General features: G+C 35.4%; 2 protein-coding genes across 3 annotated transcripts; one reads left to right on the forward strand and one right to left on the reverse strand.

Annotated features, from left to right (window-relative positions):
• The first annotated feature begins 229 nt into the window (after positions 1-229).
• Positions 230-6,562, forward strand: letmd1 (LETM1 domain containing 1). Of its 2 annotated transcripts, XM_028011118.1 has the most exons (9): positions 230-378; positions 665-819; positions 1,533-1,648; positions 2,540-2,622; positions 2,751-2,937; positions 3,854-3,955; positions 4,032-4,184; positions 4,260-4,356; positions 5,113-6,562. In XM_028011118.1, the coding sequence occupies exons 1-9, from the start codon at positions 263-265 to the stop codon at positions 5,187-5,189; spliced, it is 1,086 nt and encodes a 361-aa protein (XP_027866919.1). In that variant the 5' UTR covers positions 230-262; the 3' UTR covers positions 5,190-6,562. The 2 variants fall into 2 exon arrangements, with proteins under 2 accessions (XP_027866919.1, XP_027866920.1); XM_028011119.1 differs by lacking the exon at positions 230-378 and having other exon boundaries at positions 684-815.
• Position 6,563: 1 nt separating this feature from the next.
• cd63 (CD63 molecule) lies at positions 6,564-16,167 on the reverse strand. Its single transcript, XM_028011120.1, has 8 exons — positions 16,008-16,167; positions 15,205-15,290; positions 11,231-11,419; positions 9,897-9,971; positions 9,714-9,812; positions 9,392-9,535; positions 8,087-8,170; positions 6,564-7,006 (listed from the first exon to the last, which is right to left on the reverse strand). The coding sequence occupies exons 2-8, from the start codon at positions 15,268-15,270 to the stop codon at positions 6,941-6,943; spliced, it is 723 nt and encodes a 240-aa protein (XP_027866921.1). The 5' UTR covers positions 15,271-15,290; positions 16,008-16,167; the 3' UTR covers positions 6,564-6,940.
• Between the last annotated feature and the right edge of the window lie 244 nt (positions 16,168-16,411).

Below are 16,411 nucleotides of genomic sequence, written 5' to 3' on the forward strand. Positions count from 1 at the left end.
CGCCTAACACTGGCCACACCATTCAACCCTGGTCTATAACCGCCACTGTCCCGGTGAACATTCTAAGAAAATAATTTATTATTTTTATTTTAAGTAGTCATACATATGATCTAACAACTAAACATATAGGGTTAATAAAGCCCCATATTCAGCAAAAACGTAAAATAATGTGCGTTTCGTTTTCTGTGTATTACGGTAAATGATCAACTCTCAGCCTTCCCGTATATTAGCGTCGTCACGGTAACTGCTCTTCCTGTCAAACATGGCGCTTTCCTGCTCGAGTCTGTGCAGCCGGTTGTCTTTGACCCGACTAAGTGGTCTGAGCACAAACAGGATAACACATGGCCTTCATCTTCAAGACGTATCCTGCCAGTCCATGTCTGTCTTTCCAGGGTGAACCTTTGCCTTTTTTCACCTTGTTTTATCATGGTTTGATAAGCTAGCTACACACCTGCTAAATAATCAAACGTTAAGTACATTTAAATCTCAATGCAGACAGTCGATAACCTGCTCATTATTTGAAAAATGTTTATCGGAGATGTTTACAAAAGGTGTCACTTATACATGTTCCGTGACATATTATGCAGTGTTCTTGTACTTCTAACTCATTGTGATAGGACCTTTGTGTATTTTATGTAACGTTATATGTTTTTTTACGCCACAGGTTAGTTTTGTGCAGACATTTTACTTCTTCTAAAGTCAGACGAGGTATTGGACGATATGTTTCCTCCAGAATCCAGTGGGCAAATGCCAAATATGAAGACTTTCTTAAAAGACGATTTCCTCGATTTTTCCTGCTTTATCACACCTTTAAAGTAGGTAAGAGCAAAATTCACTCACCTGCAACACTACTGATGTATGTATTACTGGAGCATTGACCAACATACTTAATGATGGCACTCAGCAAAATGTAATGTTTTTCACTGGTTTCACAATGGGTGACTGGGATGTTTCTATGATGCCTTGTTGCTAAAATGTGCTATGCAAATAAACTTGACTTGAAGTGAAAGGAAATCAGTCATTTGAATCAGGTATGTTGGTGCAAAGATGCATTTAAAATAGAAGGAAGAGTAAACCACAATTGAAAACCACTGGGGTAGATGAAATCAATTTATGTGTTAAAATGGCTCAGTTAAAGTCCAGACCTAAATCCAATGGAGAATTTCTGAAAGATTTCCCAGTTTTCATGTGAAAAACGTTTATAATATTGTATTACGGATTCTAGCTGATGCCCTCAGCACCCTGAACAAGACTGAGATGGGTTCATTCCTCACCACAGCTGCCTTTCCTGACTCTGCTTTTAAAAGAAATAGTGATCTAGAAATAGTGTTTGGCTATTTGTGTTATCTAGTTACACTGGAAATCTGACACCTAAACAAGAGTAAAGCCAAAATCTGTGCATATAATAAAGAAAAACCGGCTTACAGACTAACTACAGTGTGTATTATTACAAATAATACACAGTGACGGTTTCCTCTTGCTCTCCTTGAATTCCTCTGTCTTTATGAATGTTTCCTTGAATCTTGTTCAAGGATTCAGGATGCTGTTCCAGGATGCCAGAGATGTGAAGAGGATAAAAACCAAAATGCTGGCGGAAGGAGTGAAGTTCCACGATTTACACTACAGGGAGATGGAAAAACTCAGACAGGTCAGTGTCTTAAAGAAGTGAACATTTTCTGAGTAACAATGTCTCCCCCTGGTGGCAGCTGCCTTTCATTGTCTATGGTGCGCTGAGAAGATGCCTTTGATCAATACTGCATCTACACATTGTAAATCTGATTTCAGTCGATCTAGGTCCATAGAATGAATGTTAAAAATACATTTTTTAAATGTAGCTGACATGTGTATTTATGTTTGGTGGCTAAACCTAGAATGCTAAAACTGGCGCTTTCATAAACAAGAAAGTATAGAAAACAGATGAACAATGTATTTTTATGTCATTGTACAATAACAAGACTATGTCCTTTAACAAGAATTACAGAAAGACAACTGGATGTCCTATCACGACCAAACATGGGATCTCTGAGAGATTCCCATCATATAATCTTAGAACTTAATCTTCTTACAGATTACTCATTTATGCTGTTTTACAAAAGCTACACGTAGTAGCTAACATTTAAGATCTCACTGCAAATACCCTCACCAAGTATTTTTAATCAAGTTTCTAGTGCAGATATCTTAGCTTTGTCTTATTTCAAATGTACTAACTTACAGGTAACGTTTAATCAAGATTCCTTAACATTGATGAAAAGTACGAGTTCCCTTGGAGGATTATTTCACTAATAAAAAGACATTTTCCCATGTTATATGTGAAATAATCTTTACTTTTCCATAAATATTAAGAAATGTTTGACTTAAAACAAGCTGAAAAGTTACTTGCAAGTTAGTTTTGTCTTACTCCAAGTGTGCTAAGATATTTGCACTAGAAACTAGAAAAAAAAATACTTGTGATTTTGTGTTTTTGCTGAGCTTGAGTTTTTCTCATTTTATTGATTTCTCTGTGATGTTGTTGCATAGTAATGTAATCTATGCTTGTCAGTTTCGCAGAGACCTAATAAAGGCCATCCCACTTGTGATTATTACCATTCCTCCTTTTGCAAACTACCTGATTTTCTTCCTAATGTGAGTTTCACGTTTGCATGTTTTTTAAAATTTATTTTATATTCAGCAGAACATTTTAAAAAGATTAATGTTTGTGCCCGATTATACCACTGCAGTCGCTAACACCAATGTCTCCGTGTGGCTTTCAGGTACTTTTTCCCTCGTCAGCTGCTGATTCCTCACTTCTGGACTCCCCGGCAGCAGCTGGAGTTTCGGAAAGTGTATCATTCCCACAGGACTCGGCACCACCAACCGGTTCTCAAAGAGCTGGAGGATGTGAGCCAGCAGGTCAAAAACAGTCACCTGCAAGGTCTTCTGAAGAACCTCTGCACTAAGGTAAGGAAATGTATCAGAAATTAGGGCTGCAGCTAATGATTATTTTAGTTACTGATTATGCTGACGATTAATCAAATTTTATCAAATTGACACTTTCTGCTGGTTTTACATTGAAGCCTTTTTTATGTGATGAAAATGAATTAAAACAAACTATTCTGTTCCTTTTTAAATAAGAAAATAAACATTTTATTGTCTAATTTAATTCCTTTAGTGAATGCTTGATCATTTGTAGTAAAGGATACATCTGCAACTAAAATAATATTTAATAAATAATATCAACATGTGAAAACCTCAGGCCTGTCTGCTTGACTTAACATCAAGAAACTTTAGGGTTAACTTTTTATTATAATTATTATTATTCACCAATCAATAGAAGGATAACAAAATATGCTTAATAGGAGATTTAATGTTTTAGGGGGGGTTTTAATCAAAAGAATTTGAACAGGATTATGCTAAAACTTTTACATTGAGCTCTGGGTGCAACATAATAATTTTTTTTATCGTAAATCCAAAATTTGTATATATATTTGGCTTGCTTACTTCTCTGAGTATGTTGTTTTTTGAGTCATTACACTGCAGTACATTAACCATTTGCTAAATTAGTTGAGTATTACTAAAATAATCTAAAAATAAATTTCACATCTCATGGGTGGCAATAAATGTGGTTGGTTTGAATATACAGAATATTTAATGATTTCAAGAAAAGATTGTTATTATTTGAGAAAATGGCATTTCGTTTCTGTTTTATTTCGCTGTAACTCCTTAATCTGAGCCACAGCCGTGTTTAGACATGCTAATGTCTGCGTTGGGCCCATCTTGCTTAAAAATGAGATCAAACTTGTTAAAGTGGCCTGTGATTTCTGGAAGAGATTGCATCTGTTCAGCTTTAACAGGATTACTTTCTGTTTGCATCCAGGTGCAACGCGGCGGAAACCCGAATGTCTCTGAAATCCTGGCTGTCAGAAGTCTGTTCTCCAAAGCTCCTCTGGCCATGAACACAATGAGCAACAATCAGATAGTGAGTAAAACCTTCTTCTCATCCACCTCCTCTCTGCTGCATCTGTTTGAGCTCATCTGTGTTTATGGCCGAGCAGAGACACATCAGCCCCCTCCTCTTCCTGACGGCCCGTCTCCCGGGCTTCCTGATTGGTCGACGTCTGAACAGCCACGCCGTGGAGCTGTTCCAGCTGGATCGAGCCCTGAGCCAAATGGGCCCTCACCAGCTCAGTGAGTGGGAACTCAAACAGGTGTGTCACTATGCGGGTTTTATTTCCCCAAGCTGAAGCGGTTTCTCAGGCTGATGTAAGACTTTCTTGTTGCAGGCTTGTTATGTGAGAGGGATGAACACTGACAGTCTTGGTACCAGTCAGTCTCGTGAGTGGTTGTCCCAGTGGCTTCAGGTGTCATCTGCTTTAAAAGGTACTTGGATTTAAGAAGCTGTGTTTTGTACTTCACTGAATAGACAGCTCTGGAAAAAAATTAAGAAACCATTTAAAATGATAATTTTCTCAGATTTTACTCTTTATAGGTTTATGTTTGAGGAAAATGAACATTGGTCTTTTACTCTACGAATTACTGACAACGTGTCTCTGAAATTCCAAGCAAAAGTTTAGTATTTATTTACAGAAAATTAGAAATAGTCAAAATAACCAAAGAAATGCTTTGCTTTCTGACCTCAAATAATACAAATAAAACAAGTTCATATTTGTTTTAACTAATATGAACTTGTTTACTAATGTTTTAACTCAGGAAGAGTTCAGAAATTAATATTTGGTAGAAAAATAAAAAAATACTTTCAGTAAGTAAGTTTCTCATTTTCTATTGGATTATATATTTGTAGATTATTGTACACAAGATCATGTAAGTAGATCATATCTGATTAAATGGGTTGACCAATGTAAAATAATGTGTACTTTTATCTTTAGCCACATAAATTTTATACCTTCTGCAGTCAGTAGAAGTAGACACCACTGCTGTGATGCTCCTTTAACAGAAACTCAATAAAAACACAAGTCCTAAATTAATTTTCTATCACTGATAGACAACAAAGTCTTTCATAGACTCATTTCATATCATTTTCTTTTTCAAGATTATTTCCTCATTTTAAATTTAAAGGAATGTGTCTTTAGCCTAACATTATACATTTGTATCTTTGTCTTTTTTTAAAATTTGCAGAGTCAGAGCTGTCACTTCTGTTGCACTGCATGGTGCTCATGTCTGCAAACTACCCCAGCGCTGCGAGCCGTCACTGACAGGAAGCCTGCTTCTGTGATTATAGTTACTTTTGTGTTGCAATGCACACAAGAGTGTCAACATCTTCTTACTGCAAAGGAAAAAAAAGAAATGTAGAACATTTCCTGGCGAGATTGGGTTCAAAAGAAAAACCCACCCTGGACAGTGATGCTAATTTGCTCTGTGACAATTTAATATGGAAACATGACGTCAGTGTCTTTATCAGAGACAACGGGTGTTTCTATTTGCAGTTCTGATCCTTGGTGGAGAAGTTTAATTTCCTATGAAGCGCTTATCTGCTGTGCCATGCAAAAGTATTCACACTCTTTCATTTTTCTACGTTTCTTCACTTTAAAACCACAATTTCATGTGAAAGACCAACACAAAATGGGACAGACTGTTTTTATTTCTTAAAACTAAAATCTTTCAAGATCGAACAGAATTGGGACTTTAACTAGGTGATTTTGTTGGGTCATTATCCGACTGGAAGGCGAGTCCAGACCCCAGTCTAATTCTGACCCAGCTGAGTAAAGCGACCCCCACAGCATGTTGCTGCCATTATGTTTCATCCTGTCCTTGGTGTGTTCATATTTTGCATGTTAGGGTTAGGGCTCTGGCTTGAACTGGATTTTATTTAGGGGAATCACAGTAAAAAGGCTAAAAACATGTATGCCATGTTCACTTTTCAGATTGTTAAAAGAACTTTGTATTTTGAACTTGGTATCATTTTACTCCAACTTCATAATTACGCATGGCTTTGTGCTGGTATATCATTGAGTACAAAAAGGTTCAAGGGGTGTGAATACTTTTTCAAATGCTTGTATAAAAACTTGTGGTAAAATGTTTATTGTTTCTGTTTTTCAGGTTATTACTGCTTTAACACATGCTGAGCTTCTGCTTTTGTCTGAGTTTGCACCTACATTCGGACAAAATGCAAGTTGGGGAAACAAAGATAATTCTACTTGAGAAAAAAAAATTAATGAAAAATTCAGATGTAAATCAGAAGTAATAAATGTAAGGAGAACTTTATTCAGAATTTATGGATATGTCATCAGACATGCTGTATTTTCTCTTGCTGTTACCTCATTTTATGCTTTACTTTTTACTTTTTGAACCCATCATTTTGTTCATGTGGAGATTTAAATTCATGTATTTTAGCATAAAGTTTCATCCAATCTTTTCAAATACCTACTGAAAGTACAAAGGAGTACAACATAACTGGAGTTGTAAAGTCCATCATTATTCCTTCTGTACCTTTTGTAAGTTTTGGCACTCAGCATCTGAAACATGAATCTTTTTGTAATTATATACTATTTACTCAAGTTTTGAGTGTTTTTTTTTGTGCCAATATTGCATGACATTTTTTGTTTTTGCAATAAATATCTTGATGCTGCTTTTATTTCTTAATTGTTTTTATTGAAAACCCATGTAATTTCAGGAGACTTTATTACAAATTAAACCATAACATAAAAACGTAACTCAAAAATACTCTCCAAAGGTTCAACCGTACGCTTTACAAACCTCCAGGCTTTCTCTTAACCCCAAGACAATCATCAGCTTTCCTCTGAATGTTTATCTTTCTCTATGTATTTACAGTATAAAAGCAGGATTAATGATCCAACGTGAAACTAAAAACTCAGATTTTGCTATAAAGGAGAAACTTAAAATCCTGTAAATAAAATGGGAACTTCAACTTGAATATTAAATGTTTTGAAATGAAGCTCCTAATAAGTAGGTCCTGACCACCCAGCATTTAAAAACCTCATGCCAATCACATGACTTCATAGCCGCCGCGGATGGCTCTCATCAACAAGCAAGCAAACACGATGCCCAGAAGCTGAAAGAAAGAAATGAAAGAATTAATATCAACATGAAACCCCACATGATGCTACATTTAAAATATAACATTTTAAACATATGTCGTTATGTCTGGGAGAAAGAGGGTAAAATAAAAGTATACTTGCAAATAAAAACACAAGAATGCTGATTAGACTAAATTAGCCCTTTTGTTTTCTTAAAAGATGTAGAATAAGTATAAAAGCTGATTGGCAGGTCACACACGTCTTTTTTTCCCCTTCAAATTATCAAACTCATCAAAACTAAGAACTAGTGATGCACGATATTGGATTTTTGGTCAATATCCAATAAGCCAATATACCAAAACTCATTTGGCCAATAACCGATAACCGATACAAATACCAATATTTCTTTCCTATACCTACTTACTAAAACTATATTGATTTCTCTACTGAGGAATTAAAATACTGAATTATCTTTGTCAATTTATCTAAATGCAAAAAGGAGACTGGAAATGATGTAACACTTTCAACTTGCAATATGTTTAATGACAGATTTATTCATGACATCTAGTCTCTCTTAGACAATGGAGACACTCAAAAAGTGCAAACTTGAAGTGCTGTGCTGCAGGTTCCAGTGCCACTGGTTTGTCCTATGAAACAACGGCTTTTATATCGGTGAGTTATTTTGACAGAATGGCCGATATTAAATCTTGAAGCTAACATCGGCCGATACCGATACCATGCAGACAATATCATGCATCACTAGGAAGAACTCCCATCCTGTTCTATGTAGGAGGACACAAACAATATATTTGTTTCTGCTCAAACAATTGGTCAATTTTTGGATATTGACCAAAAATTTTATATCGTGTTCTGTCTTTAATAAAATTTAGATAAAGATTTGGGATGTATGTTATCATGCATCCCAAATGGATCATCTTGGGGGATAATCTTGTAATTTCTTTATTTTTCTGTTTGTTTCTTAATTGCTGCCTCAATTAGGAGCATGTTTCTCTCTTTTACATCAAGATCTTAAGAATAAAAAAATGATATTGGTCAAAGAAATATCGACAGGTGAATCGTCTGATGATGTGCTTTGAATTACAGCCAGTACGTACCTGGAGGACAGCAACAACGATAGCTGCAATTATCACCCACTGAGCGTCTCTCTTTAGAAAGATCGACATGACTTCACTGCAACCCTAAAATACAAAACAAAAAGTGAGCAGACATTAACTTCCTAGCATGTGATCTGTAAGAGGGACTGAAATCTTTGGCTCCTGATCAAATTGCAAAAGTTCCTAACATAGTTTATCCATGGTGGACTGCTTTCTAACTTACTCACAGTCATTTATAGGGAACGCTTGGAGCAGCATATTTCCTTGCACAACTGGGGAAGGATTAACATTGTGTTGGCTTTCGTAATCCGGTTTGTATCACCTTGCTTTTGATTTACAGAGGCATTAACAGCAGATGTAATGCTGCGTCAGCACCCACCGTACAGCGCATGTCGCCTCCAGAGAATTAGGCAAAGACAATTATTTACCCCACACAGCCGATTATTTTTCACTAGAAAATAATTTACATGTTAATAAGGAGTAAAGCACAAAATGGAGACAACTGATCTTTTGCTCTTCCAATTTTCTTTATTGGGTTGATTGTATTGTGGCTAACGAATGTTGATTGTGTCTTGTTTCTACTAATGAGGAAAAGAATAAAAAAATAAAGTAAAAGAAAACTGCATAGTTTCCTTTACACTTTATAATTACTTGCTAGTTTATATTGATCTATCGCATTGATAATACATAGTTCCCACAAGTCTGAGCCGGAACAGATCTTTGCCACTGATCCGCCATGTTGGTAGGCAAGTGCAGCACAGAGCATAGATGAACCATAGCTTCAAGATCAACAAAAAGAGAGTATAGGGGAAAGAATTACTAATATTGTTTATAGGTTAGATAGGAAGGAAGCAAGAGAAAGTTCTACGTCTGTTTATTGTTGTTATAGCAACTCCACAGCAACTGTAATGACAGTTTCGAGACCTACCAAGATGGCTGTAAGCAGCAAAGTTCCCAGAAGTGTGATGTCACACGAGAACTATGTATACATAAAAGTCGGTTGTTTTAATAAACTTTAAAGGCACAGCTAGCCATCAGGCCTAATAAACTCCTCTCTAAATCCAAGCATCATGACTAAGTCTTAAGTCTACATTTATTTGTCTCACAGAAACAATTTTATCTAAGTGGAATTATGCTTCTCCCTAATATTTACATTCCATCTACATGGAATGTAGTCTGTGTTTAGTTTCGGCAAACTTAATATCTCGAGCTACCAGGACCTTATCCGGTCATGATGACTGGTGACATCCTGTTACCTACTGTTCCTGAAACTCCAACAGCTAAAACAAAATAAATATATTTTACCTGCTGGTGCACTTTGGCGGTATCTGTCATGGTTCCGTTTCCACAGCCTGGTTTGACCTCTAAGCAACATGAGTCTGGCACCGATTTTCCATCGCTGCCGTAATCCTTCCAATCGCTGGTGTTCTGCGCGCCACAGCACTTCCACTGCAAATGAGCCAACACAAAACCTTGATAACAGAAGAGCCAGCTGTGACCTGGGCCAACAGACGGCGCAAAGAGTAATAATGTCACATGCTGAAGGACAAACAGGATGCAGATCTGTTATGCAAAGGTGTTGCTGAGCAATGTAAACAGTGACGAGGACAGTCGACGCTGAACTTACAGTCTCCTGTAATTTATCCAAAGTTTCTCTGAGTTCTGCAGAGCCCACCTTGTAGTTCGTGATCATATCAGAGAGATTTTTATCTATCATGGTTTTGACCTACACGGAAGACGCGAAAGAAAATTAAAACACCCCTCCTGTAGGGAGTTGCACAACATAACAAAGAGTGAAGTGTACACATACCTTGTCTCTGTATATGTATCCAAGCACTACTGCAACAATCTCAGCAATGACGACCAACGAGAGAAAGAAGGAAAACTGCAGAAAAATTAAGAAAAGGGAGGGAGGTAAATGTAAAAATTATTGGTAAAAATTATTAACTCAGCCACAAAGTGATAGGCTTAGCGGATACTGAGGCACATAGTCCACAGACTTTCTGAGTCTGTCAGTGATGTCAGAAGTGTTCTGCCCTCTGATTGGATGATAGATTCAAAGTGAATTTATCACCCCAAAGTTTTGCTGGCAAAGCATTGATATGTATTCATTTATTTTTATTTTACACATTAACAGTTGATGGAGAAGGAGAAATTGATTTGGTCTAAGGAATAATTAAACATCCATTTTCAATAAGGACTTTTTCTAAAGAAAAATTCTGAGGAGAATTGCAAATTAAATTGCTGGGATTTGCCAAGAATACAACAAAGAACAGGCCATAAGAAAGGATTTGTTGATGAAACTGAGACAAAGTTCAGCTCTATCACGATTATTGAAGTTTTGCTGTGTAAAGCGAGGAGAATTAATGTTTTCTATACAGGACTAATCATCAACTGAGTGAGAATTATGTGTTTTATTTACATATGTGGCACATATATAAATAAAGCACCAAATCTCTACACTCTCTACAGTAGTGTAGAGATTAGGAGTTGCCTTAGCTGATTTTCTTAATAAGAAAATAACAACTATATTCACTCTCAATACGCGAAAAGCTATTCATAATTAATTACCTCTAGGCTAGTTCATAAATAAACACTCCCTATTTTCATTCTGGAAAAATAAACACATTCCTAAAAATTTTGAAAACTCTTTACAGAAAAGTTGAAGCTCTTCATCACATATATTTGTGATGGCAGACAAGCATTCATTTTGAACTATAATAAACATTAAGACACTATTAGATAAATATTCTACAGGGAACTGATAGTGTTACAGTAACAAAGTGGAAGTGATTGGAAATGTCAGCAACTCAGCTGACATTTCCAATCACAAGATGCATTACAAACAGTCTTCCTGGTTATTACAGGATTAAACCCATAGGAAGTTATGCTTTAAAAACACTGATAGATCAACAAGAACAAAAACAAAACTAAAAAATAAATAATGGTGGAAAATAATTATAATACAGTTTTAAAGAAATAAAAAAAAATGGGGAAAATAGACAAAACTAATACATTAGCTGTTGATGCAGTTTGTGTTACTATTATACCCATGTTTAATTGATTTTAAAGAAATCTGTGTATACTCTGCTCTGCTATAGCTTTACTTATGACTGTAAAGGATGCTGTGGATCAGCGGATTACCGTGGCGACCATGCAGTGGTTCTCTTTCCAGGCTCCGCAGCAGCCGAAGAATGCGACGAAGAAAGTCAAAAGACCCACCACGATGAGGATAATGGGGCCTGCAGAGGCGTTGACGTCCATGATCCGAAAGGTTTTGTGCATAGAAACCTGCACGACGACTCCCACGACAATCAGTGCAAGTCCACAAAACTGTAAGAACAACAGGAGATTAGTTTAGTTTTCATGCCAGCTATATCTTGTTGAAAATTAAACTATCTGCTTGTTGTTTAAATATACAAAGCAAAATATAGTGATTAATGAGTTTTTAACTGTGATAAAACTCAGGTCTAATCTTTAATGTACCCATCTAGAAATATTTTGATTTTAGCTCTAAAAAGAATTAAAGTTATTCTTCGTTCTAAAGAGATTATGTGAGGTTTGATTACTTTGCACATCTGTTTTATACACAGTTATTTTGGACAAACCTATTTCCATTTCATACCCGTAAACAAATCGTTTTGTACTCATGTTATGAAACTTTGCATTTTAGTTTAATTTGCTTTAGTTAAATAATTTGATGTGCCATAGAAGTAAAAAGAAATAAAATCAAAAAAAGCTTAAATCTGTGTGTATTTCAGATTAATTGTTTGTTTAATTTTTGAATATGTACAAAAATACAGTATGAACATAATGTCAAAACTTTGGAAGTATAAACCTACCAAAATGTCCTCTCCTTTCCACAAGCAATAAATGTATGGAATATACATGTATTACTTGTACATCCCAGACATTAAACAAATAAACTGGTATTTAATAGTTAACCCATAACTACAGTATCTTTTTAACTTTAATTACAGCGGACGATCAATAAGAAAATTACCAAAACAGTTACAAGAAAACATTCAAAAATTGGTTAAGACTAAGGAGCAAATTAATATACAAATTCAGAAAAAAAACTTTTGTGCATCAGTCAAACTGTGAAATAATTTGAATATTGAACTTAGACGGTGTCCAAACAGAAAACTGTTCAAATTACCAAAAACAACAAGTAATTATTGTTGGATACGATGTATAATATTACAGTCAATTATTGTTCAGCTGTCTGTTCTTTCACTATGTCAACTAATTTTAATAATTTAGGTTTTACAAATGGTGTGTTAGTGTTTCCTAAATATCCCACCTCAGGGATTAGAAATTGAATTTTATTATTTAAAGCTTTTACACTGCCACTCATTGTGGCTGTTCAACTACTATGAAATATGACAGATTCTCACTCCTGATCAAACCAAAATGTTTAAGAAAATTGTGACAAAATAACCTTGAGTCATGTGTTTTCTAAGCAGATATGAACTGACCCAGGGTCAGAAGAAGTGGATTTTTTTAGAACCCCAAATAGTCGTGTACAAAAATGCCAAAACTACAGAAGTAAGACCTGCTAAATGTGAACAAAGAACAAACTGAATTCTCTCAATCTAGATGACTTACTGTTGCACCTAAACAACTAAACTGATGGGAAGTTACAACATACTTCAGTTCCTGAATGTGGAAAATTATCAGATGATACTTTGTCAATCTTCTGGGTGGGGTGATGGTAGCAGTCCGGACCTTTAACAAACAGTGTGTGTGTGGGCGTGCGCGGGTGTGTGTGTGTGTGTGTAATCTATTTGGCTATGATCAGCTCACACCAAGCAGCTCTTAAGCAAACAGGGAAGTACATTCAGTGAACTGTGAATGTGTTTATTAGAGAAGCATGGCTAAAACTTTTTTTTTTTTTTTTAAAGAAAATGGCTTCTCTAGAAATAGAGACTTGGAAATGTTCTGTTATCTCAGTTTAGTTAAAAATATTCTGCTTTTGCAAACTGATACATGGCTGTGATGACATTAAAACAGAAAAAAACAGCCCAAAAAACAGCAAAGCTGCTTTAATTCTATGTTAGAATATTTTATAAAAATGTTAGAAAAACAAACTTTGAATAATCCATAAAGACTTAAATGTATTATTAGTTTTCTACCTTTCAACATTACTGTAAATATTTATAATACATTATCCGGAAAACTGATGCAAATTTTAAAATTGACTCCTTTATCACAGAACATCAGTGAGAATGTTTGGATTGAAAGTTTGAGGACAGGATGAAGAAAACTCGCAGAATGAAGCATGGGGAATGTGTAAAAAGATATTTCTAATTATTCTACATATCTTCTAAGAAAACATTTCTTGCATTCAAAAGGGCTAATATAGCCTAACACAAGAATCAGTATTCTTGTGTTTGTATTTCTAAGTATTTACTTTTTATTTTACCTTCTTACTCCCAGACATAACTATCACTGTACTGTTTACAACTTTACTGAAGTTTAACATCAATCATAACCCGCTGATAAACACACCAACAGCAGACTACTACTTGAATATAGCCAACGAGAATAAAAAATATGCCAAACTATCAATGGTAACTATTTCTCATCTTTGACTTTTATGGTGAAAGTCATAAAGGTTACAAACGTTTTGCGTTTCTATTGTTTTTCTGTCTATGCAAAGGGAAGAATATCCAAATTATCATCAACTAATAACTTCTGATTTTCATTTTTACTTCTGCAAATGTATACTTTTAACAGCTGGAGCGTGTTCAAACGTGATTGGTTGGATTTTGAATATCATATATTTGTAAATAATGCCGCTTTTGACAATTACTGTGGTCTGCTCGTTAAACAAGTCCAGCAATTTCTCACCTTGATGTTTAATCTATAAAGCAGTAAGAGATTTTTGCTGCCAAAATTTTTTTTTTTTCTTCACAATCATAGAAAATTGTTGTTTAATAAACTCCTTTCAATCATTGCACCAATAGTTTCATGCATTGAGTCTTACATAAACTCTTCAGCTTGTGAACATCTCCAACTAATGCACACCATCCATTGGTTTCCCTGTAACCCGTGCTAAGCACTGGCTTGAAATGAAAACCTTTTCTTGTTGACAATGTAAATATTTGAGCCCGGGTCAATTGGGTAGCTGGTAGCTGACACTGGGGAACAAAAAAGGAGTGAAGACAGCAGGTGAATTGAGCCAATAATGTCAAATAAATCCTGGAATATATTATGTAATAAAACAGAGCTTAATTCAACTATATTTGCTATTTTCTGAGTTGCTAAAACCTAAATATATAAATCTGACACAAAGTGGTAAAATAAAAGCACTGATCCTGAAGAAGAATGGTTAGTCAAACCTAAATTTAATCCTCTCTGCACAAAAACAGACACAAAATGCATTAGTTACTGAGTAACATCCAGCACATTTTCTATGATGTAGTAAGATGAAAAATCAGGCATAGCCAGAGTGTTTATTTACACGCTGTAACACCTGCATGAAACTTCTAACTCTTAAAGTCGAAAAGAAAGCTAACGTTGAAACCATATATTGCTTAGTCATTTTGGCTTCCTCATGTGCAAGTTGAAGTGAAGTTGCAACCCAGTACAGGGTTTGCACAATACATCGCTAAGTATAGCACAAATAAATAAAAACTGAATACATACTGATTTGAAAGAATCACATGACTCTGATAATCTGGTCAAAAGATTCACATTCCACAATCGCCACCTCTAAAACTCCCAGACTGCAAACAGGCAATAAGCCGGAAAAGTTTAATCTCATCCAGGATTTCATAGATGTCAAAAGTAAACAAGTCCTGCATATGGATGCCGGAAGAAGAGGAAGTTGATGTGTGATCAATGTGAGTGTTCATCAGCTGACTTAACAAAGGTTTGGTTCAATTTTAAGTCACAGGCCTGTTCAAGAAGAGACACAAAACTCTTTGTCCTGTTTAACTTCTGGCTCCACAGGTAAAGGTTTTAAGTTAGGTTTAAATCTTTGATAACGTGAAATTGTGGTATTTTCATGCTTTGAAGCCTGTTAGTGAAGTTCTTAGTCGATTTCCACACCCAGTCTGCTAACTTTTTAACAATAAACGTATCAGGAGAAGGGGAATTTGGTTGTAACTTACCAACGAAATGAAGTTGAAGCAGAAAAGTACATATTTGACACATTTCATTCCACCTTCCACAGCCATGGCAGATGATGAGCAGGATCCTGATTTTAACAGAAAGGAAGCCAAATCAGAGATAAATTAAGAGATATATTAAGGATTACATAAGATGTAATTAAAAAAGTGGAAGATCTGACTCATTTTTAGGAGGAAGCGAGTACCAAAAAGTAAAACGCCCCTGGGTTGAGCTACTGACACATCACAACGTCTCAAAAAGCAGAGGAAAGAGTTTCCAAAATGTTCCTCTGACTTATTTAAACTTTTCTTTTTATATTGGGTATCTCAGAAAGTACAAAGCAGCCGTAAAAAACCGTGAACAGCGGGAGCAGAAAAATGCGCAATGTAAAGAAAATGTGACAAAAACTCAAAACAAAGTGATAAATTTTCCTTTATTAAATTAAAATGTTTCAAAGTTTGCTTTTTAAAGTCACTTGTAACCGCGTACCTCCGTAACGACCCGTTAATTACCACCGACAACAAAACCAGCTTTGTCATCATCTGACCAAATTACAGCAATCGATTAAATAAACAACCATTAAATCACTCAGGTTTAGTGTGAATTAATTAAACTTACATAAAAACGCGTAGTTACCCCTTTTATGTTAGTTTCAATCAAAAAAGGCCACAAAACCCGTTTATTACTGCACACTTTGAAACGGTTAAACGGTCACTTCAAAAAAAAAAAAAAAAACAGAAACACCCAAAAGGAAGATGCCGAAGCAAAGGTATAATTTAATATTTCGTGATATATTTTTACTTACCGTTGAGAGAAAATTGATTTGAGTCCTTTTAGGGTCAAAAATCGGCAGTGTGTCGAAGCTTTGGACCAGGTTTATGAGATCACACTCCTTTCTCCGTCCTCTGCTTTCTACTCAGTCTCCACACACAGCAACCTCCCCTACTTATGCTGCCTTCAGGGACTGTCCGTTAATTACACTACTCTACATTGGAACCAGGGTGTAACGTGAAGGTTAATGGGTGGAGAAAGAAATTTGGTAAAGTTATAGTTTGTTTTGAGAAAAAAATACGATACGTTTTTAAAAATTGAAAGTATAAGTTAGAACGATGTATTTTTAGAGGGTCGTGTTTATGTGTTATGGTAGAACAGGTGGGAAAAGTTAGCATTTCTAAAGTATTATCGTATTTCATGATTTCTACGTAGTTA

This window comes from Xiphophorus couchianus, chromosome 24, assembly GCF_001444195.1.
Source record: "Xiphophorus couchianus chromosome 24, X_couchianus-1.0, whole genome shotgun sequence".
In the NCBI taxonomy this organism is placed as follows: domain Eukaryota; kingdom Metazoa; phylum Chordata; class Actinopteri; order Cyprinodontiformes; family Poeciliidae; genus Xiphophorus; species Xiphophorus couchianus.